Source organism: Bacillus rossius, chromosome 1 (genome assembly GCF_032445375.1).
Source record: "Bacillus rossius redtenbacheri isolate Brsri chromosome 1, Brsri_v3, whole genome shotgun sequence".
Taxonomy (NCBI): Eukaryota; Metazoa; Arthropoda; class Insecta; order Phasmatodea; family Bacillidae; genus Bacillus; species Bacillus rossius.
In genome coordinates, this window is record NC_086330.1 from 297,449,196 (window position 1) to 297,473,998 (window position 24,803).

At 34.9% G+C, this 24,803-nt stretch overlaps 1 protein-coding gene and 1 long non-coding RNA gene across 2 annotated transcripts in view; one reads left to right on the forward strand and one right to left on the reverse strand.

The window, feature by feature from the left end:
* Nucleotides 1–9,044, forward strand: part of LOC134528599 (uncharacterized) — a 38,906-nt gene extending 29,862 nt beyond the window's left edge. Inside the window, exons 5-6 of the mRNA XM_063362351.1 lie at nucleotides 3,848–4,182; nucleotides 9,006–9,044. Coding sequence (XP_063218421.1) covers nucleotides 3,848–4,182; nucleotides 9,006–9,044 — 374 coding nt within the window. The remainder of the gene's footprint in view (nucleotides 1–3,847; nucleotides 4,183–9,005) is intronic.
* The window catches only part of LOC134527789 (uncharacterized), a 110,410-nt gene extending 89,185 nt beyond the window's left edge, over nucleotides 1–21,225 (reverse strand). Inside the window, exons 1-2 of the long non-coding RNA XR_010074268.1 lie at nucleotides 21,137–21,225; nucleotides 19,372–19,547 (exon numbers count right to left, since the gene is read on the reverse strand). This is a non-coding gene — a long non-coding RNA (uncharacterized LOC134527789). The remainder of the gene's footprint in view (nucleotides 1–19,371; nucleotides 19,548–21,136) is intronic.
* Between the last annotated feature and the right edge of the window lie 3,578 nt (nucleotides 21,226–24,803).

Below are 24,803 nucleotides of genomic sequence, written 5' to 3' on the forward strand. Positions count from 1 at the left end.
CATGGAAAACCTGTAAAGTCAGTGAATTCCATGTTTATTTGAATGAAAAGTCACGGAAAAGTCACAAAGATTTCTGGAATTTTCTATGAACCAACGCATTTTCCCGCACGCTGTTAAAATATGAATTTTTTATGTTGTTTCAGAATACGTTTGTCATTTTTAATTTTGTCACGATGCAAGCCTAGCATTTTAACAAACCACACCAGACCTCATATAACATAACAATAAAAAAGAGTAATATGTTTTATTGAGACTTTTAGGTTTGTGCTGCAATATTGTTCGCACATTGTTTTATATTGAAAAAATAATTAATAATTATATTTAAAAGTACTTTTTATATTTTATGTTTTTATAGTTGTATGTTAGTTCATTTGTGGTCCTGTAATATGAGTATTAAAAATTTATGTTTGGGTTGATTTTTGGCAGTGAATTTTTTTTTTACTTGAAGTAATATTGCTGATAGTTAAACCATTAATCTCTAATACCAAGTTTCACATTATCGTGCAAAAATATGCTGGATAAAAATTGCAGTTTAACAACTTTCCAAAATAAGTTACTAAGTACGGAGACAAATCATATGTAATAGCCTGCAAAATCTGGAAAAGTCAGGGAATTTCATAGTTAAAAATGTGTAGCAACCCCGTATAATATATATCTAAATTTGGACCATTTTACACACAGGTACACAATTTTTTTCTTAAAATTCGTCTAGTTAGTTTCAAAGATTAGTGTAAACGAACAATGTGACACGGGATTATTATGTATATGATTAAGGTTGAGCATAAATAAAAACATTAAAAATGTGCCATTGATTACTTAAAATATTATTTAGGTTCAAAAATACAGTAAAAAAGGCAAATAAAGTTTACTGTAGATGTTTTTTCATTATAAAATGTTTTAATTCTGAGAAAATGTTTTATCCACTTATTATCGTTACACATGTTAATATTCTCAGAAACAGTGCATTCGATACACCTGCGCATTTTGCACATACTACATAAGTCTAATTCAAATACACTGAAAAGTTATGGGAATGTTTTATGAATTAAATTCTAGTGGTTGATTTCCGAAAACATTAATGTACAAAACAAATTTTCATAAAATTTTGCAAAATGAATTTTTAATATTTTTACCTATGAATTGGTTACCACATTTAATATTTATCAAGTCTAATTGTTTTTCACGTGATTTCTGTTAGGTACTGGGAAAATTTTTAATGTACGGTAATAGTACCGACACTGATAAATAATTTCGTATTTAGACCAAGCACCAGTGAAAGAATAGGTAGGGAGAATGGTCAAAAGATTAGGTAACATTACACATAACAAAAAAACACAAGGCTTCGGAAACCTTATGAGCCAGTGAAAAATATTTTAAAAATTAGTCATAACAATAATAAAGCTACTTGTTTATACTTAAGTCGAAGTTACTTTCTATGAAAAAATGGCACATCTTCTGAAGTAACTTACCATGTACATAACTGTGATCTTTAGAAATATATTTATGCTATACTCCTAAACCCCCTAAAATATACGTAGAATATTTTTTCACTATTTAGCTGTGTTAAGCAAAAAAAAATATTGAAAAAATATTTATCTTTTATTCTTATTTTTGCTTTCAGGAGAAGGCATTTCTTCCCTCAGAAACATGCTGCAGTCTACAGCCATGGAGTTAGAGGAAGAACCAAGAGATATTCAGAAATGTCAATATTCCATAGAAAGTGCTGCCCTTAATGTAGACACATTGGAAATTGCAGTCTTAGATGAAGAAATTGTGCATCCTCAGAATTTTTCGCATGGTTTTCATCCTACTTTAGTGAAGCCACATGTTTCGGAGGAAGTTGAGACATGTAGTGAAATGACAGATCCGTCACTGCTAGGAGGAAATGAGAATGTAATTAATTTGGGAAAAGAGTTCCCAGTGTACACTACCTTAGTTAATTGTAACGATATGTGGTGTTCTAATACAAATGTAGGAGGATATTCAGTAGCTACAACTGAAAATAATTTGTCAGGCATTCCAACAGTAAATACTTGTGAGCAGGCAACAGGCTTAAGTTCACTAAAAGAACGAAACACTGTGGAAATTTTAAATGATAAAAAAATAGAGCAGTCAACAAAAGCTGTTTTGTGTTCCACGAGTTTCGATGACCTTACTGAAACAACTTATCCGTCTTCATTAACTAAGAAGACTTCGGCAAGCCTTTCAGGTGTAGATCCCCAAGAAGCTACTGTGAATTATGCTTCTTCGAGCCAAAAAAATAAGAGCGGTAGGATTTGGGACAAGCGTTATCTTTGTATTTTTTGCAAAAAATATTTTGCAAAACTTCCGAGGCATTTCGAAAGCATGCACAAGGATGAGCCTCGTGTAGCTATGTTTCTCGATTTGCCACAGAAATCAAAAGAGCGCAAAACTATCATTGAAGAGTTGAGAAACGCAGGTCTTTTTAGACATAACTGCACAGTAATAAAAACAGGCCAAGGAAGTGTTATACCCAAGAAACGACCGACTGTGCCGACGCGTGTGGATAACTTTTTGCCATGCGAATATTGCTGCAGTTTTTATGCGAAAAAACAGCTCGCGAAACATGTGAAAAACTGCAGGAATAAAAACGACCAAACATCTAGGCATGGAAGAAATCGAGCAGCAAGATCCCGTGGTGTTCTTATTCTTCCGACAAAAACCAATACAACAGAAGTGTTCAGGAAAAATGTCTTATCAAAAATGAATGAAGATGAAGTGTTTCGTACCATAACAAAAGATTCGCTTATCCTTGAATTTGGGCAGCATTTGTTCGAAAAATTATGTCATGATTCAAAAAACTGCCGACTTATTTCGGACAGGTTACGGGAATTAGGAAGATTTTTATTGGTGGCCAAGAAAAGAGACTCTTCTATAAACACTCTTAGTGATCTCTTACACCCAAGCAAATATCAGTTAATAAAGGAGTCTGTCAGAATAGTAGCTGGGTTTGACGAAGAAAAAAACTTGTTCCGGATTCCATCACTTGCTCTTAAGCTAGGCATGAGCTTAAAGAAGTGTGCGGTAGTTCAGAAAGGTGTTCTCATGGAAAAAGATGGTCGAAGTGAACATGTCCAAAAACTCGAAGATTTTCTCTCTATATTTGAGCTCAAATGGACAGGAGAGATGTCCCGAAAAGCCCTCAGAACGCTCGAAGAAAACAAGTGGAACAAGCCTAAATTAATCCCCTTGGCAGACGACATTGCAAAATTGAACAAATATTTTCTGAAAAAAGATCAAGATCTGTCACTGAATTTGATGAACTCAGCGACGAACGATACTTTTACAGAAATGTGTGAAATAACACTTTGTAGAACATTGGTGTTAAATCGTCGACGAGTAGGAGAAATTCAGCACATGAAGCTATCAGATTATCAAAAATCTTTGGAAACCCAGACCAGTGAGACCAGTGATACGTTTGAACTTCTCTCGGAGACAGAAAAGGTACTAGTGAAAACTATGAAAAGAGTGGAAACGCGAGGAAAAAAGGGAAGAAAAGTTCCTGTTCTTTTGACAAAAGATTTGCAGAACTCGATAAATTTACTGATTGAAAAAAGAAAAGACTCTGGAGTCCCAGAAGAAAACCTCTTTTTGTTTCCATCTTTGTACAACCAAAGTGGTTTTTACAGAGCTGACATTCTTTTGCGCAAATTCGCTATTGCTTGTGATGCAAAATTTCCGGAATCTTTAACATCAACAAGATTAAGAAAACATGTGGCAACCATGAGCCAACTCCTCAATTTGCGAGAGCATGAACTTGACTCATTGGCGAAGTTCATGGGCCATGACATACGCATACACCGTCAGTACTATCGCCTGTCTGAAGACACTATGGATTTGGCCAAGATAGGAAAACTTCTTATCAACATGGATGCTGGAAGCCTTAAGAACATGCAGAATAAAAATTTGGATGAAATTGACATAGAGGGCCATGTTTCCGAGGACGATGTTGATTCTGATATTGATAATTTAAATGAAAATGAACAACTTGAAGACAAGACCAGCAGCCCAGAACAACAAAATGCCATCTCTACAAGCCACCCGAGCCCGCGTAAGAGGAAGAAAACAGAAAGAAAGCCGTGGAAACCAGAACAACTGAGACTTGTAAGGTCGCACTTCAAGGGCTTTATTCAACTCAATAAAGTTCCAGGGAAGAAGGAGGCGACTGATTTCTTATTGAAACACCCGAATCAACTTAAATATCGCACATGGAAAGATATTAAATACTGTGTATATAACTCTCTGAAGGGAACAAAACACTGCAGCTGATACCTTTTTGTCATAGTCAAACTTATGGAATTCTGGCATATTGTAATATAAAGCTTTTCATACATTTAAATTATTTTTCCCCCTTTGAACTGATACTGTGCTCTGATACTGATACTGTACTGTAACTGAATTTATATTATGAGCGAGAAAAAGTCCTGTATGTTCATCAATCTTCCTATTTTTAAAATATTTTATATTTTGAAAATATGTATTTTGATCAGTGTTTTCAAATATATATAAGTGTACCACGTTCTCAGCAACATTTCTTTTAGATAAACTTTTACTGTAAGATTTGTAATTTTTTCGTTGTAAATAAGGGGAGGTAAATTTGTAGTTAGCTTAAATTTTAATTTTATTTTGAAAATACTTTCGTGTGTGAAGATTATCTAAGTGTTTATTTGCCAATGGTGTAATGTTAGTAAATTTTATCTGTTTTTATGAATGTGTGTATTTTAAAGAGCTTTACTTTGACCAGTGTTTTCAAACACCGCATGTTAAGCCAAATATCGTTTAAGTAAACATTTGCTATAATTTATTGCACCATTTTTCATTGCATATAAATAGGAGTAAAATTTGTAGTCAACCTTGATTTTGTTTAAATTTTGAAAATATGTATGTTTGAAAGGGAAGATTATTTGGGAGTTTATTTGCCAATATTATTCATTAATAAAATACTTTTTCTTGTAGATACATATTTGAAAATTTCACATTAGCTTAACTATAAAATTATCTTGGTTTAACACATTGGTATTTTTAAAAGTTCTAATTCGGTATGTGTTTTGAAACGCAAGTGTACCATGTGTTAAGGAAAAATTATCTTTTTAATAAATTATGTATTTTTTATTGAACATTAATGGGCTTGAATGTAATTAAATAAGTAATTTTTTAAAGTACTTTTTATCTTGAAAATTATTTTGGTGTTTATTTGTCAATATTATCGTTTAATTAAAACTTGTTTTTAGTAAAACCTTGTTTTTTTAATAAACATTGTGTGATGTCTATTTGGGTACATTCATATGTAAGTAACAGTCGAATGAATTTTAACGATAATTTTCATTTTTTAAATTAATAACATATTCGTAAAGGTACACACTTGCTTCTGCTCATTGCAAGGACATTAAGTCCTAAATGCACTATATATTTCTTTTTTTTTTTTTTGTTTTATGAGAAAGGCAGCAAGTAAAATATATTTTTGATAACAAGTGCAAATTCCCAAAATTAAAATGTTTAAAAGTCACCAACTACTGTGGCATAGGATGTCTTTTAATTGATACTGTTACTTCTAAGAGCCCCGTTACACTGTCAAATTTTCGTCTCCAACTATATTTGACAAGAGAGTGGGAAGAGTAATTGAGAAGATCCGACTAATAGCATTTTTTGCCATTAAATAAAATGTTGGCCGAGAAGCTGAAATATGTAATGTATAATGACACTATCTAAGAGTTTAATGGGACTAAACTAATTCAATTTTTATATCATTTCTCTCATTTTGAATTTAACAAAAATTGGCCATAGTGCTGAATGGAAACTTTTAACTATTTATATTTTTTGAAGATCTTTAAATTAACAAAAACTATACTTATTAGCCTACGCGATAAATATTTCGTGATTTTTAAAATTACATAAATTTAGTGTTCCCATATAAATATATTTTTCGTAAGACATTTATATAAACATTATTTTAGTTATTTCAACTTCATTACCTCTTTAATCCCCCATCCGATAATAATTAGATGTTAAGCAATAACTTTGAACAGACTTGGTTCTGTGAAAACTGTGCGAGGTACAAATTTTGGTTTGTTTTTCGACCACATTTTGTTCATTAAGGTTTGGTCGTTTAGAAATTTGTTTCAGAAAATAGTAGTTATTAGACAATATTGAGAATTTTTATAATACGTCTGTTTGGATTCGATACTATGCTTACAAAGGACATAGGTATTAGTTCAACTCCTGTTTATTAGATACCGGTTATGTTTAAAAAAATTAGAATTTTTTTATATTTTTGTTCGGAATTAATAGTATTAATTTTTTCATAGAAAGGTTGTTATAGTGATTTTTCTGTTTGTCTGAAAACCTTCCCCATTTCTACCCCTTGGTCCGATTATTGGTGTCTCGGGAGTCATGAAATGAAAAACTACGTCAAAATTTTCAAGAAGTTATTGCCACATGGTAACAATTGCAACTTGTAAAATATTCACAATCTACTTAACACTTAATAATTTAATTTACAATTTTTTATTTTTTATTTTAGCAGGGGGGGGGGGGGGTGGAGGCAGACTTTCGTGTGTTTTTATGACCTGTAGTAATGAAGTTACGTTACCTTTGCATTGTACCTGTAAAAGTCGTTTTAGTGGTATTGTGTATTTTTAATTTTAAGTAAAGATTAAGTATCCGATTTTATAACTCATCGCTTTAATGTATTCGAGGATACATTTTAACTCAATGAAATTAAACCTTTTCATTTCGTGAGACAAAAAAAATAAAAAAATCGTGAAACGCCTACCAATTTCATTTCCATTAATATTATGCCATTAGTTACATTTACACTTTTATTCATTTTGGTTATACCTATTTTAAGTCTAATGAAATTTTCACCTTGATACAGATACTTTCACTATTTTCAGATTATAAAGAATGACCTCTTTATTTGAAGAATAGAAAGCAGTAATACAGTTTATTTTAGTACTTATTAGTTGATTAGTTCTTAATTTTTGGTATTAATCAAACAAAATTACCATTTTCTCCCCTCTCAAGGATGTCTATGAGTAAATTAAGGACTAGATATTTAGTAAACCTGGTAATATTCATTAACCAAATAAAAACAAAAACATACAGTTTTTTCTACCACATGTTTAAATACAAAATATTTATAATAAACCAAAATTTTTTTAAATACAAATTTATCTTTCTAATTGTTTTGTATACGAATTAATTGGTGTCCATATTTAATATTTTTTTAAATTTATATCAATTCTGTTAGAAATTAAGAGGTATTACTTCAAAAATTAATAAATAATTGAAGGTATTTTTGTAGTGATTAATCATTGCCCATACCTCAATTAAGATTTATTGGATTATTAGATACTATTTTTACGTTAAAATCATATATTAATTATCTTTCCACCCCTTAACGGGTATAACATACGATAGTAGTAATAGATCATTAGTAGATTTCTAAAGGTTAATAAATTATACCTACTAATTACCTCACCTCCCGCTTGATTAGCTACGGATATATGATTTTTACAAGGAAATAAAACTGATATACTTTTCGGGTTCTATGTGGTGGAATACCGGAAAATGGTAATAACATGCTATGAAATCTTATATAGGTTATTCTTACTCAATTTCTTACCCTCTGCTTAATTTTCTTGTATATAATAAGCATATTAATTAAAACTAACTTAATCCCATCTTATTACATTTGTGCTTGAATTCCGCAAATTGTAAAAAAACGGTACTTAATTCATTATTTATTTTAATCATACCCAGTTTCTTAACTTTCACTTGATTTTCTTTGGAAATATTTCTGTAATACAAATCATATAACGCCAAACACTCGAATTCAAAGGAATTATAAACACCCGCAAGGTGTATTTAAAGTATATTATATTTAAGTTGGTTTTTCGTTTGTTAAAATAGTATTTAATTTCCAGTTTTTAGCTAATTTATAAATTAAGGTATTTTTTAATCGGTTTTTTAAATATTAATTTTATATAAATATTAATTTATTCGTCTTTTATCCTACATAAGTGCAACTATATAAACATTTTAACTAATTAACTTCTCATTAAAAATTCAAAATATAATAAATTTCATTTATTTAATTACCACCATTCGGATTTCGGTTTACCACGTTTTCCATAAATTAAAACAAGTAAAACTTGGTATGGTTATTCACTATATAGACCACTGTAGATTCCCGGACCATATCGGTCCGTGTTAGTCGTGTCTTACATGTGTCTTGATGAAATAGCTCTTGAAGTCACGTATATCCAGATAATGCCTAATAAATTTGAGGATTACCTCGTTTTCCATGTTATCACATCATCAGATTCTGACTTGGTGACAAGACCACCTACAGAATATACCCTTTAAAAAATAAGAAATTTTAAATTCGGTCCACAATTGACGGAGAAATCGCGTAACAAACATACGAAAAAAAGTCATACATTTAGTCTGATAAAAATTAAATTTTCTTATCGTAAAAATTACCTAACTTTAAACATGAAGACGATAGGGCAATCAATTAATTATCATACAAATTTAAACAATAAGAAGTACTTAACTTTAGAAATACAATTTTGTATATTTCATGGAACATTATATCACACAGTCTAAATTTCCTTATATTTAGTAGTACATTACACAGTCCTCTATATGATGTTGAGTTTAAACTAATGTGTAAATATAACCATGCAGTCTTCTTATTTATAATGAAAGAGTAAATTAATTTTTGTACAGGTCCTTAGATTGAGTACTACAAATCACAGTCCTCGATTATGTACTGAGTTTGTACTGGTGTGTGAATATAATCATGCGGTCCTCTTATTAAGCATGAAACAGTACATCAAAATGTAAAAATGTCCTTAGATTGAGTAGTACAGGACACAGTCCTCGATTAAGTACTGAGTTTATACTGGTGTGTAAAAATAACATGTGCGGTCCTCTTATTAATCATGAATGAGTACATCAAATTGTGTAAATGTCCTTAGATCAAGCGGTACAAATCACAGTCCTCCATTAAGTACTGAGTTTATTCTGGTGTGTAAATAAAACCATGTGGTCCTCTTATTAATCATGAATGAGTACATAAAATTGTGTAAATGTCCTTAGATTGAGTGGTACAAATCACAGTCCTCGATTAAGTACTGAGTTTATACTGGTGTGTAAATATAACCTGTGCGGTCCTCTTATTAATAATGAATGAGAACATCAAATTGTGTAAATGTCCTTAGATTGAGTGGTACAAATCACAGTCCTCGATTAAGTACTGGTTTTGTACCGGTGTGTCAATATAACCATGCGGTCCTCTTATTAAACATAGAAATGTACATCAAACTGTTAAAAGTCGTTAGATTTGGTCGTACAAGGCACAAACCCCGATTTATTACTGAGTTTGTACTGGTGTGTAAATATAAACATGCGGTCCTCTTATTAAGCATGGAACAGTACATCAAAATGTGAAAATATCCTTATATTGAGTGGTACAGGACACAGTCCACAAATAAGTACTGAGTTTATACCGGTGTGCCAATATAACCATGCAGTCCTCTTATTAAACATGGAACAGTACGTCAAACTGTGAAAAGTCCTTAGATTTGGTCATACAAGGCACAGTCCTCGATTTATTACTGATTTTGTACCGGTGTGTCAATATAACCTGTGCGGTCCTCTTATTAATGATGAATGAGAACATCAAATAGTGTAAATGTCCTTAGATTGAGTGGTACAAATCAAAGTCCTCGATTAAGTACTGATTTTGTACTGGTGTGTAAATATAACCATGCGGTCCTCTTATTAAACATGGAACATTTCATAAAACTGTGTATAGGTCCTTAGAATGAGTGGTACAAGACCTTTTCCTCGATTAAGTACTGAGTTTGTACTGGTGTGTAAATATAAAAATGCTGTCCTCTTATTAAACATGGAAAAGTACTTTAAACCGTGTAAGGGTCCTTAGATTTGGTCGTACAAGGCACAGTCCTCTATTTATTACTGAGTTTGTACTGGTGTGACAATATAACCATGCGGTCCTCTTATTAAACATGGAACAGTACGTCAAACTGTTAAAAGTCCTTAGATTTGGTCGTACAAGACACAGTCCTCGATTAAGTACTGAGTTTGTACTGGTGTGTGAATATAACAATACGGTCCTCTTATTAAACATGGTACAATACATCTAACTGTGTAAAGGTCCTTAGATTAAGTAGTACAAATCACAGTCCTCGATTAAGTACCGAGTTTATACTGGTGTGTAAATATAACAATGCGGTCCTCTTATTAAACATGGAACATTTCATAAAACTGTGTATAGGTCCTTAGATTTAAAGGTGGAAGACACAGTCCTCGTTTATGTACTGAGTTTATACCGGTGTGTAAATATTACTATGCGGTCCTCTTATTAATCATGAAACATTACTTCAAACTGTGTACAGGTCCTTAGATTAAGTGGTACAAATCACAGTCCTTATTTAATACTGATTTTGTACGGGTGTGTAAATATAAACACGTGGTTCTCTTATTAAACATGGAACAGTATGTAAAACTATGTAAAGTTCATTAGATTGTGTGGTACAACACAGTCCTCATTTAAGTACTGAGTTTATACTGGTGTGTTAATATGACCACGATGTCCTCCTAATAAATATGAAACAATATATTATTCATTTTGCGTTTTATGGATATTCGGTGGATATAAATATTATTTAATGGCCGTAATTCAGTTGCGTTGTGAAACTTTATAAATAATGTTGGATAGGTTTTTAGGAAATTATTCATTATCCTAAAAATAATTCTATATTACAATTTTAAATTTGTTGTATAATATAACTGATAAACCTTTTTTTTTTTTTTTTTTTTTTGAAATTGTATAACTCTTATTCTAGGTAGCACTGTTTTTCTTGTTTAAAAATTTATAAAAAAATTGTTCAAAATTGTTTTAAGGTTCTTTGTTAATATGCATTAAAATGAAAAATTTTCATTAGTATAATAGTTAAGATATAGCTCCTACGTCTCATTCTTTAATCTCTAGTGTTATCTAGTTTTATAATTTTTGTTGGCTGAAACCTCCTTAAAATTCCAGCTGAATTAATATCTTTAAATAAGTTATTATCCAAGTATTATAATTTTATATCGGAATTGAACAAAAAAACCGGAACTGAAAAACTGTGTTATACGGGTTCTGTTACAATGGTTGAGTTGTACATTATAGTTAAAAATGTCAGTCAATAGATTCATTTATCACCATAAAACCTTTTCGTCATTAACATGAAAATACCTGAAATTTTTGGAGTGAAATTTATGTTTGAACTTAGTTCTAATAAAATTGTGTTTTTGTATTTTCAAACTAATTCGGTTTAGTGGTTTTATTAAAAATAGGTTTTACCGTCACTTATAACATCTAGTTATTTAGTCACAATGAGGCTTAGTCAAATGTAAATGGTGCAGCAGCAGGTTTCTAGGGTGATGAGAACGGGAGAACCTGGAGAATCGACGCCGAATCATGTAACCAGGGACCACTGGTCCGATTACACGACTACCAGGAACCCTGTATTAGTTGAAACCTTTACACTGATATTTCTAGTCCTGCAGTTAAGTGTAAAGCATTACAGTCCTCGGAGAGAACACCAGACCCACCTTGTGTGAAGGTCCTCGGTTTGACAGGTCCTCTGATATGCTTGCTAAAGTAATAGTCCTCGGGATCTATGTTAGGGTTTGTGTATTCAAGTCCTCTAATTAGGAGTAACATATGGGGTCCTCGGAAAGGAGCCTAAACACGTATAGGTGTGTGGGTGTGTGTGTGTGTGTGTGTGTGTGTGTGTAAGTGTGTGTAAGTGTGTGTGTGTGTGTGTGTGTGTGTGTGTGTGTGTGTGTGTGTGTGTGTGTGTGTGTGTGTGTGTGTGTGTGTGTGTGTGTGTGTGTGTGTGTGTGTGTGTGTGTGTGTGTGTGTGTGTGTGTGTGTGTGTGTGTGTGTGTGTGTGTGTGTGTGTGTGTGTGTGTGTGTGTGTGTGTGTGTGTGTGTGTGTGTGTGTGTGTGTGTGTGTGTGTGTGTGTGTGTGTGTGTGTGTGTGTGTGTGTGTGTGTGTGTGTGTGTGTGTGTGTGTGTGTGTGTGTGTGTGTGTGTGTGTGTGTGTGTGTGTGTGTGTGTGTGTGTGTGTGTGTGTGTGTGTGTGTGTGTGTGTGTGTGTGTGTGTGTGTGTGTGTGTGTGTGTGTGTGTGTGTGTGTGTGTGTGTGTGTGTGTGTGTGTGTGTGTGTGTGTGTGTGTGTGTGTGTGTGTGTGTGTGTGTGTGTGTGTGTGTGTGTGTGTGTGTGTGTGTGTGTGTGTGTGTGTGTGTGTGTGTGTGTGTGTGTGTGTGTGTGTGTGTGTGTGTGTGTGTGTGTGTGTGTGTGTGTGTGTGTGTGTGTGTGTGTGTGTGTGTGTGTGTGTGTGTGTGTGTGTGTGTGTGTGTGTGTGTGTGTGTGTGTGTGTGTGTGTGTGTGTGTGTGTGTGTGTGTGTGTGTGTGTGTGTGTGTGTGTGTGTGTGTGTGTGCTAGCCTTAGCTTTTATGTTTGCTTTATGTGCCTGAGGTTATTCTCATTGCAAGTTCTATTAAGTGCATATTAAACAATTAAATATTGGAAAAGCATATAATTTCAGGTGCTAAAGTGTTTTATTTTACAATTTTTTCCCTAAACCAAACCGTAAAACTACTGAAAAATAATTACTGTATATGCTTACAAGCTAACATGCTCGCTCACGCAAAATAATTTTTTTGTAAATAAACTGTATATATAAAGTGTATGACTTCATGTAAATATTGGTAACTAATGTACTTAGCAAAAGCATGAGTGCCTTAAAGTAAAGAACATGTTGTAATTATTGATGCTACACAACTATTCAAGCATATATATTGAATTGTCACTAATATAGAGTGTACTGATTTGTTGCTGCAATGTACGACTTCATGTAAATATTAGTTCCGCCTGCAGATCTCTTTCACAGTCCTCGACCATAAAAAGATCTGAACAAACATATGAAGTATCATAATTGAATTTTTCTTGTCGTTTGCAGCGTTGCACTCTTTGGCTTCTGAAAACAATTTCTTTAGGGAATTTGTAATATAGAAGGTGGCTGAATTCGTCGTGCACATTAATATGAAACTATAAATACTCGTGTCATGAGATCGCCTCTGACAGCATGTCCAATTTTGTCGGAACACAAAAATATATTTATGAAAGCGCGTGCGTCTTGGCTGGTGGGACGGGACGGGAGCAAGGTCGAGGCGGTAAAATGCACGTGACTTCACTTCGCTGCCTGCGCAGAAAGATGCGCGCCCGACTGAGGCAACCTCCCCTCTCCTAACCTTGGACATTATCAACCAAGAAGGGGCGGGCAACAAGAAAACTTGGTAGGGGAGGGCACGCGCTGAAGAATGTGGTGGGAAGTTCAGCCGGAGAAGGGGAAATGTACTGCATTCAAAGGTAGGGAGTGTAAGACAGAGACAGAAAAATTCAGATTGCCTGTTACGCAGCTAGGTCCAGTAGAATCTTAATGTATCAAAGTGAATTGATGAGGTCGTAAATACCCCATCATTCAACAATTTGTGGGGTAATTCCGACCACATCCTTACCAAATTACTAAATACTTATATCTCTGTGTTATCGGAAAATGCCTTGAACATACAAGTGTTAAAAGCCTTGTCGCACATACTCTGTCGAGGATGTAACCCAAGCAGTCCAGGATGTTAAGGATGGCAAGCTATCACAGAGAGGAGCTGCAGTCAAGTACGGAGTCCCAAAAACTGTTATTCAGGAGCAAGTCTGCGGCAAAGTTAGTGTTGACACCTTTGGAAGTGGGCGACCTAGGACTCTGAGTGTGAAGAACAAGATATTGAAGATTGCATTATTGCGAGGGCTCATTTTGGATATCCTTGCGACCGCCGCGAATTACTGAACTAAGTTTGTGAATATGTGAAAACAAATAGGCCTAGATCTGGCGACAGAACTCAATTTGCTGATGGTACCCCTGGTGAGGTCTGGTACCTCGGGTTCATGAAAAGGCACCCTTGCTTAAGCTTGAAAAAACCAGAACATTTACAAAAACTGCGGAAGAATGCTACAAACCCTGATGATGTGTACGACTTTAATGACAAATTGGAGGCTGTCTATAGGGAGAAGGAATTAACAGGAACGGACAAAGCTTGTTTTGTTTTTGATGCAGACGAAAGTGGTTTCAGCAGCGATCCATCTCGTGTTCATGGAATTGGTCAGAAAGGCACAACTCTGTTTAGAGTTTCTGGTGGATCAGGCAAGGAGTCAACAACAGTATTGGCCTGTGTGTCAGCTGATGGGGCTGTACTGCCACCTATGATTGTTTTCAAGGGAGCTGCTGTACAAGCAAGGTGGACATCTGAAAATGCCTATCCAGGCACACTGTACTCAACTTCCAGAAATGGATGGATGGAAGAGCCACAATTTTTTAATTGGTTCTGTGCGTGCTTCATACTACATGTTGTAAAACTTAGTGAACTGAAAAGTTTGCCTGAACAAGCAGCTGTTCTAATTTTTGATGGACATGCCATCCACATGAGTTTGCGGATATGTTCTGAGGCTTTAAAAAATAATGTGACTCTTATTCATCTGCCAAGTCACTTGACTGATAAATTACAACCATTAGACAAAGGTGTGTTTGCCCTGTGAAAACCTGTTGGGACATTAGACTTGTGGAGCATTTGAAAAGCAACATGGGCCAGAAAATAGGTCGCTTGACAAAGTGTATGTTTTTACAGCTGATGGGAGAAGTTTGGCAAACTACAATGTCATCAGGTAACATCATATCAGGGTTCCGAAGTACTGGAGTTCATCCTGTTGACCGCATGAATTTGATCCACTTGACCTAAGAAAATACAAGGAGCGACAGCTGTCAGAAGCATGTTCTGTTCCATCTCATAGTTCTATAAAATATCCATGCCAAAGAGACATATCAATTGAACAAAATGTCATCCATCCAACTCCTACATTTGTGCAACCACCAGGTCACATAGGTCCAACCTCATCTAATTCAATACAGGCTTCACATTCCTCGACAATACCTGTAGGCTTACAAGAACTTATGCTAATGCCTTCAACATCAACAAATCCACCAAATATTAATGCAAACAACTTGTCTACATACAGGCCTACTTCTGTACATTCCAAAAACAAACAAACATGTACCAGTCCCACACTGCATTCAGTCATCGAGGTATTTTCTGAAACACTGAGAAGACCTCATAAGCCTATTAATGAACTAGACGAAGAAGGACAAAAAGCTCAACTTGAAAGGAAGGTCACACCCAGACTAAAATTGATGAAGTATCGAGAAGTTCTGACAACAAAAGCTGTGATGGAGAGAATGGAAGAAGCTGAAGCCGCTAAGGTCAAGAAAACATCTAGGCCTAAGAAAGAAAGAACTAAGAAACTGAAGATAGCAGCAGATGCACACAGTAATGAAAAAGAAGAGGATAAGTCAGTGCAAATGACACACACAGCGAAGAACCGAAAGTCGTCCAAATCGAGGCTTCAACACACAGCTTCAAATTCCTCTTCATAAGATGAACCCTCTGCTTTAGATGTAGGCCTATCAGCAGATTCCTTAAGTGATCTGGATGTTGACTTACCATAAGTTGACTATTTAGCACCTACAAATGAAAATGTGACGAGGGAAGTACGTGCTCGTCACACTTTTAGGAGGTGCCTGGAAATCAACTCGTTATACACATGTATGTTCAACAAGTAATCTCAAGTGATGATGAATTTGGGATGAAATTGTGGTTGTGTCTTTAAGACGTTAAGGATTATCATCAGAATTTTCAGTTGTTGAGAATGATGTAAGCAGAGACCAAATTGCTGGCATTTTACTAGAACCGAAACTTATTGAAAAGGAAAGAAAAATTATTTACGTATTTTCTGGAACAGTTTCTGTTTTTGAAAAATCATAGGTCCAAGCATTACTTGTCACAAAGGAAGGTGTTCAGTTTTATTTAGATTAATTTATTCTTCATTCATAAGCTATAGTCTAGTATTTTGAATTTAATTTGTGAAATTGCAATTCCATTTGAATAGAGCCTGTAAATATGGAATATGGCAGAGTTTTGTTTTAAATTGTCTCAAAAGTAGAGAAATAACAAGTGTGAATGTATTCATCTGTTTAAAAGTACATTGCTGTTAAGGTAGGCTTATTACATTAATAAAAGTAGACAAAGAATATTAAAATTAATTGACACGTGATTATTTCACTCATCTCAAAATTTTCTCATTCTGGGGTAAAACCGGCCACATCAATTTCATCAATTGAAAGCTGTTATGTTTTAAGCACAAACAGTAATGGTCGTTTCTACCCCTGACACTACTACATGGAGACTAAACCAAGTAGTCGGAAATACCCCAGTTGTTGGTCAGAATTACCCCAAATTTTCAGATTATGTATTTTAAACGGGGGTAATTCCGACCACCAATTTTCCACCACTAACATTACACCTATTATCATACATTCACATAAAAACATCATTTATGGACCAAAGAACCACCTCATTATGTATAATGTCACAAAAGATTTATTTTGTTAGTATAGAAAATTTTTTAATTTGAATTTTAGTAAAATGGTCGGAATTACCCCATATGACCCTAATTTGTCTTGGATTAGAACATTGAAATCTCAGATTTATGTGCCAAGTCCCTAAATCTAAAACCCGAAATAATATTTCAAAACATACCAATTATTTCAGACAGCAGGACACTTCCGCGAAAATCCTTAAATACATGATTAAAAATTATTAAAAATGCTAGAACAGTGTATTATTCTGAACATACAAACACCGGGCAGATATACTATATAACTATTTGATTGTGTAACTAATGAATAGTGATTGTTTGAATGCGAATGGAAGTTGAAATTATGACGACACACCCAAACACCTTCGCATGTAACTTAGTTAGGGGTGTAAAATTAGTAACTAATGAATTTTTGTAATTAGTATATAACACATTGTGTTCACACAGAGTAGTGTGCTTTTCACAGGTTCCTTGCAGTCTTGGCATCTAATATTAACAATTTCCGTTACAAAGCGATACTAAGATAGACGGCATACAAGTGTACACAATTTTCATGAATGTCACTGGAGCTTCGCTCGTCCGGCACGCGACCTACTGTTGTAGGAACCAATAGTAAACATACATCACTATCGTGGCTTCATACAGTGTGGCCGAGTGGAATACTAGAACAAGTTGTACATGTGATGGCCGTCAATAAACTAATTACCAGTGGTCAAGTATCTATGGGATTTTGAAGTCTAGCTTGAAAAAATAAAATATCGAAAAACTATAGGGTATTTTAATATAATTATCGGGCTGTAGAAAATAATTTAATTAATATTTTACTGCCAGTTTTGCAAATTGAATCATGTTGTGTTTAACGAAATAATACCACTTTCAATATTCTTAGAACAAATATACCTTAGGGGGTGCCTCCCATTTCAGGTCAAGATTTTATATTTACAGTAATTATAGATAAACTTGTAGACTTTTTCAATTGTTTAACTTTCACGGAATGAAAAATATATACAGCGCATATTTTTTGCATAATTAGCTGCCAAAATTATATTTTTAACCTTTTTTGGGTTGTACAAATAAGGAGAATTTAATTTATTGCACAACTGAAACTTTTTAGGTTTAACTGCAATGCCACTGGCTATTTCAAGAAATGATTTGAATTTCTTTCAGAAAATATTAATGAATTTTACCTGGCATTTCAAAATTATCAAATTTGTTACGACTTTGACAGCCAAGAAACATGAAATGAGTTTTTGTGATAGAAATTCAAACCATATCATGAACTAGTCAACGGCTTTGCAGTTAAACCTAAAAAGTTTCAGTTCTGCAATAAATTAAATTTTCCTTATTTGTACAACCCAAAAATTTTAAAAATGTAACTTTGGCAGCTAATTATGCAAAAAGTATGCGCTGTATATATATTTTATCTCATGAAAGTTAAACAAATGAACAAGTCTAAAAGTTGACCAGTGATTAATATTAATATAAATATAAAATCATCACCTGAAATGGGAGGCACGCCCTTAAAGATTTACAGACAAACGTATACCTATGTGGATTTTCTTTCATCAAAGCCACACTTGAAATTTTCTGATAATAATGATTTTTATTTTTTCTAAGAAATAAAAAATGTTCAGCATTATAAATTTTATTTTTAATAATTATTTTGAATGCAAACAGTTTCAAGAGGTTAAATTAATTAAAATAACGTTTACACGATACATGTTACTTTTAGTTAGCCGACCTAACGTTACTGATTAAATATTCACATTTTTTCACACTGATCATGTTTATTTGAGATTAAGAAGATTCTGATGCAGTGTAATATATAATTAAAATTTTATATACCTATATGTCCCACTAGCTGGGCGACAAGTAAAAGTATATGTAACAATTTATACATACACATTTAACATGCCAAGGTGAATGACACGTGTATCTCGACAAAAACGAGTACTGGCCTTACTATATGGGTGACCAAGAAAAGTATGTAGTATGTGATGTAATACTGCTTACTACCTTCAATTTGCTAGTGTGAATGCAAGGCGATAATACACGTGTCATAAAAAACTACGATGAAATATATCATATACCAAAACACTCATCTTTAATAAAAACATAAGTAACTCTGCTTTGCATGGAAAACATCAGTAGTTAGGAATGAAAGATTTGTCTTGTTTGGCTTCGCGATTTATTACGCGACCACTGCATACATGGTGCTGCCGTGCGGACGAGCCCAGGCTGTGTCGGAGCCGAAGCGAGGCGAATCACATTTATTGCTTGACGGATAAATCCCCAGATGGAGTGCGAGGTTAGGCGAACGCTGAACTTAAAAACACTGGGTCCAGACATAAGTAAAGACGAAAAAGTTTATGTCATAGGTTCACAAAGCCAAAGGGCACTGTTGCCAACGACGTTCATGTTACGTGAGAGTGACCCGAGTCACTAATTGGATGCATGGGCAGATGGCCCCGTAGCTCGCCCTCGCAGAGACTACCGAGGCTGACTGCAGAGTCCCATGTTGGATAATGAAGTAAAGTTTGTTTAGAATGGCTGCACGTTTAGCCCGTAGGCAACCCGGTGCGGGTGAAATGACGTTACTCACAGTTGATGGACGGACTTCTAACCCGAGGATAAGCACGTGGCCAGTCGACTACAAAAGCTAAAAGGTACCTATCCGAAAACTATATAAAACTACAAAACTGTAGGTAAAGCGGCGAACCTGGTAGAGTTATGCCAGGATCGGGGATAGAACACGGGGCCGATGAAAAGGATTAAAGTAAACTTACGCTATTGCAGCTATATGGTGGTGGTGATGCTCAAACGGTGAGGGCCCCGTACTGTCCGGGACGACCACCCCCTTCGGCCGTCTTGACGACTGGCGCGACGCAGCCTGGCAGCCCGCAGCTGCCGGCCGCGTTCGTGCGCCAAATGTTTTAAGCGCCAAAGACAGCTTGGGCTGGGCCTAGCGGCATAGGCGCACAGTGAATAAAGGTTTCAAATTTTTAATAAAATAAATCATGACAATTGAATGAGCAATGGGATTCAACAATTACACGGTTACAATTAAAAGGTAAATAATTAGAGTCTAAAAGAAACCCCGGCGGGGTGGGTTGGCACTCCTGCGCCTCAGCGTTCGTCGCGCTGCACTAAAATGCCACAGGGCACATTAGACTCACACGATCACCTGAACGACGATGTCGGCGTAGTATAACGGTCTGCCCGAGCCGAGGCGACACTTGGGTCGACGTCAAAACAAATACTCAAGGCTCAGAAATGGCTATACTGCATATATCTGTTCTTTAGTTGTAAGATCTGAAACTTGTCTTAAAGTATCTCGGGGTTCTGAAATTAGTAGTTCTTTATAGTAAATGAAAAATGATCATAATTTTGCTAGTAGAACACAAGTCTCTACATAACACTCATCGGGGTTGTCGTAGACCTGGTTCATACAGACGTGATGCTAAAAATAAAATCCAAATTCTTTTTCTCACGAAAAAAAACCAGTCCAAAATTAGGCAGTTAACAAAAAAAACCGCAAAAATACACATTAAAACTTTCAGTAGCAGTCGACAAATGTCGATTGTCAGGAAGACACAAAAATACACTGATCAAGCAAGATTAACATAGTCTTACCCAGGAGTTTGTACTATCGGCTATAATTCCTTTCAAAATACGATGAATAATTACCAATTTTACTTATTTAAATGCCCAGTACTTAGGCTGGAATTAATATTCATGCCTTGTGCAATATCTTCATGAAGAATTCTTTATATGCATTCTTATTTAATGTTTGTATGCCATAGACGCTGCATGAATATGTTATTCTTGCAGCGGAAATGCAAATCATGTAATATTTTGTCATATTTTGTGAAACGATTTTATTTAGTGTAATTAATTACGTTTGCATTAAGTAAAAACATATTATATGTAGGAAAAAATCCTTACAAAATGTTGATGCAAAAAGTTTATACAATATACACTAATGAAGAGTAAAAAAAAAAAATATATGTATTCCAAAATTACATATGCCAGTAATAAATAGCCAAAATATTATATAAGAACAATACAATAAATAATATACATGAAACAAAGTTTACATAAGTACACATTATTTGTCACACACAGTCTGGAAAAAAAACATAAAAATGTCCCAATACAAAAATAATTTACATGAATAGTAGGGCTGGGCGATTAATCGAAAATTACGATTTCGATTCGATTCCGTAAATAATTGAAATCGTTTCTTCTTTAAAATTAAGATTCGAAAAATTCGAACTTTGTCTAGGTCATTTGCATGGTGACTATTTCCACACATTCCGTTAAATTGCACATAAACTTTTTATGTACGTAAATCCTCAACGAATATTCCATTTAGCGACGTTCTTCATATCTACGAACTTTACTTCTGTCAAACACTCATGATTCATAAGCAATTTTTACCTCCAATCCTCTAAATAACAACACTCATTTTGTTCAAAATGGGAAAAAAAATTATCTTCATTACAAACGGCCGAGAAACACATTAATTATGCAATTGGAAAGTTTACGAACCAATCGTCCAATAAGTTTCATTTCTGGGCTGTGAATATAACCTCAATCACCGAAAGCGGTAAATAAACACTACCTTAGCTTCATAGATATGATACCGACGTGCATGCAACACTTCCACAAAATGGCTGCCAAATCATCTGCAACTTGAGCGCTAATGGTGGCAGACTTCAGTACCACGGCTTGGACATAAAAAAGTCTGATTCTTCCATCGAAGCTGTGCAGTTGTTGCACTATATCTGTGATAACCACTTTGTTTTGGTTACGGCAAATACAGTAAATAGGAATACCGGACACTCGGTAGCCATATTGGAAACAACTGCGATCAGCGCTCCTATCGGGCAGTGTTGTGTGTAACGTTGTTAGCCCATTTGTTTACGTGTTTTGACGGTGATTATTTTGTGGTAAATAATTTATAACGCGCAATTGAGATGGATCCGCCGACATATGGTACGTGCGGCAGTATATGCGCAATGTATGGGTGCAGTAATTACAGAGTTCAGAAGGATGCCAAGTCATTTTTTTCTTTCCCGAAGTCTGACATGTAAGTACATTGTTGTTTGCGTTTTGCTGTAAAATTTTGAAGAGATTTCAGGTTGAAAAGAATTCAAACTATATGCAGTAGCCTGTTTCTTAAATTATAAGTAGTGAAACAGTATTAACTTTACATTTTGAGTTGTAATTATAGAAAGTTTTATCGCAAGCTTCCTGGGCATCAAGCAATGATAAAATGAAGAATAATGTCAAGGAGACGAAAGTATTGAGATTCACTAAGAAGAGGGTAAAGAGCAGGCTCTTTTACAGATGAGGAGATCAGTAGAATGGGGAGGCGACGGTAATAAGTACCTGGGAGTTGTATTACAGAAAGACCTTGGGTGGAAGGGTAAGGTGGAAGAGTAGTTTTCAAGGGAAGAAGGGGCCTGGGTATGGTGGGGAGAGCCCTGAAGGGTGCCAATAGTGTGCAGAAACATAAGGCATACATCTCAATGTTTTAGTTACAAAATATTCTTCTGTGTTTGTTTGCAGCTATAAAGAGTGGGTGCACAAAACAAAGAGAGCTGACCTTGATGAAAGTGTCAAACTTAGAGGTCCAGATTGTCTCAAATATTTGAAAGTGTGTGAAATACATTTCAAGGATGATGACTTTAGAAATCCAAGAAATAAATCCCAAGGGTAAGTGTTTTGTTTACAGGTACATATTTTAAATGTTTGGTTTTTGAGAAAGTTTGTTAAAGTCAGTTTAATTGTTCCATAATTGTGTTAGCTTTTTGAAAGTAATGCAGTGCAGTGTCTGTTACAGTTTTTGAGTTTAGGCTGCATTTGCAACAACATGCGCTGATTGTCGAAATCATTTACAACACCCACTCAGAAACTGTACAGGTTTACATGTAAAATTTTTGCATACTGTAGAAGTGTTGGAAATTATTTGCAGAACAAATTTTATTTTTAAATCACAATATAATTCATTACTTCTGTAGTCAACGTATAAGCATTATAAATTCGAAATGTTTCATTAAACGTCATAATATTCAAACCTACTAGTGTAATATCATATCCGTCCTGTGTATCTATTGGTAACGCAAGAAAAAGCACGTTAACATTTTTTTAATGTTTTACACATTCTTCATCTCATGTGCCTTTATTTTCACAGACAGGCACCATTTTGCTGCACCTCCCTACTAACTGCCAGGAAGGCCACGGTGGCCGAGTCAGTCCTGTTACCTCCCACCAGTGCGATCCTGGTTCATTTCACAGTGGGGCCATGCCCCAGAATTTTCCATGTAGGAATATGCTGCACAATGCCATTGGTTGGTGGGTTTTCTTGGGCATCTCCCAGTTCCCCCACCCTTTCATTCTGTTGTCACTCCATGTTAATTAGTCACCCTGTACCAGTGCTAAAGACCTGGATTTTAAGCACTGACTTAAATCTCTCACTCTTATTCTAATGCTCTCGCTCCTGCCCCTCCCATCTGTTTATGTATGCCCATACACTTCACTATTCTGCTTGTAAACCCCACAGTCTTTGTCTCACACATATTTTCTTTTTTTCACTTCAGTCCACAATTGTACCTTCTGTCATAATTCATATTGTTTCCTCCTCCCACCTGTGTCTATCAAGTCAGGTTATGTACTATTGTTCTTAGCTGGTTGCTATAGTTGGTATGGATTGTTTGTTAAAGAATATCAGTGTGTTAATGTTATTTTGAAATCCATTTCCAGGTTAAAAAAAGGAGTTGTTCCAAGTCTACATGTTTATAATGGAAGCACGAAGGTAGATTCCAGGAGGAGTCCAAAGAAACGGCCTCGGTTGGATACATCAAGCCCCTCTAGATGTTCAAACAGAACAAATACACTGCCACAAAATTGTGAAAATTCAGGTAAAATTCTGTGATATTTCCTCCTTCAAGATTCCAGATTTGTGTGTTATTAAATAGCATAATCAGTACCAAGTATAAAACTCTTCAGTTGCTTATGTACAAGGCCATATTCTAATCAATTTAAGTATGCCAATTGCTTCACAAAACTAATTGTGCTTGTCATATCTTTCTGGTGTGGCCTTCTGAAATAAAAATTTTAAATTTTTTCAATGCCAAATACAATTGTAACTCTTGCTGGTCCAGCAAGTGTGCTCGAGGTCAGAGAAAATACTTAATTGCAGTTGTCAGTTTTTATGTTGTGTACTGTACAGCAGCAGTTAACAAATCATTTGTGTTGGAATTATGTTTGTTTTCATTGAAATACTTGTCTGTTTTGCCTAAACCAAAACATTATTTTGTGGTGCATGATCACATAGCATTGAAATGATCTCTCACATCTGCGATCAATATTTACAAACTGGTTGGGCAGCGAATATAATAAGCAGTCGGTGACTTATATTTTTTTTATCAGAGTGACAAATGTAACTTCGATTGAAGTGGGATGCAGTGCAATTGTAATTTAACTTTTGTTTTCAGGGCCTCTTCCAGATGCGAGGCTACCAAAAAGAAATAGTACTGCTATTTATTTGCAAATGCAAGCTGAGGTAAGGAAGTTGAAGTTAGCACGAAGCAGAATTTCGAAATTGAAGAAAACAATACAAAAACTAAAAGAAACTAAAGAACTCCCTAGAACTTGTACTGATATTGAAGATGGGAATTGTTGGGCTAGTGTTTTCAAAGATAAAGATAGCTTCCTTTTCCACCAGCTAAAACTGAAATGTAAAAAACTGAAGGCTCGAAGATATACTGAGTCAGACAAGAGTTTTGCTTTAGCTCTTCATTATTGTTCGCCTGTTGCATACAGATTTCTGAGGAAAACTATATGCCTGCCTACTGTTCGCTCATTACGGCGATGGTTGGGAGGTATAGCTGTGTGCCCTGGGTTTGCAGAAAATATATTGCAATTGCTGAATATGAAAAGCAGACACATGCGTACAGAAGACAAAGTTGTCTCGTTGGTCATGGATGAAATGTCGTTGAAAGAAGCAGTATCATACCATGCTGCTGGTGACATCATTGAAGGGATAGCACCTTGGAAGTTTGATGTAAGCAGTACAGGCACAGGAGTGGAATCGGATATCCCTCTAGCAAACCAAGTGTTGGTTATCATGATGAGAGGTATTAAAACAAATTTCAAACAGGTAATAGGTTACTTTTTTTCAAATGGGCCTATTCCAGGACAGAGTTTAAAA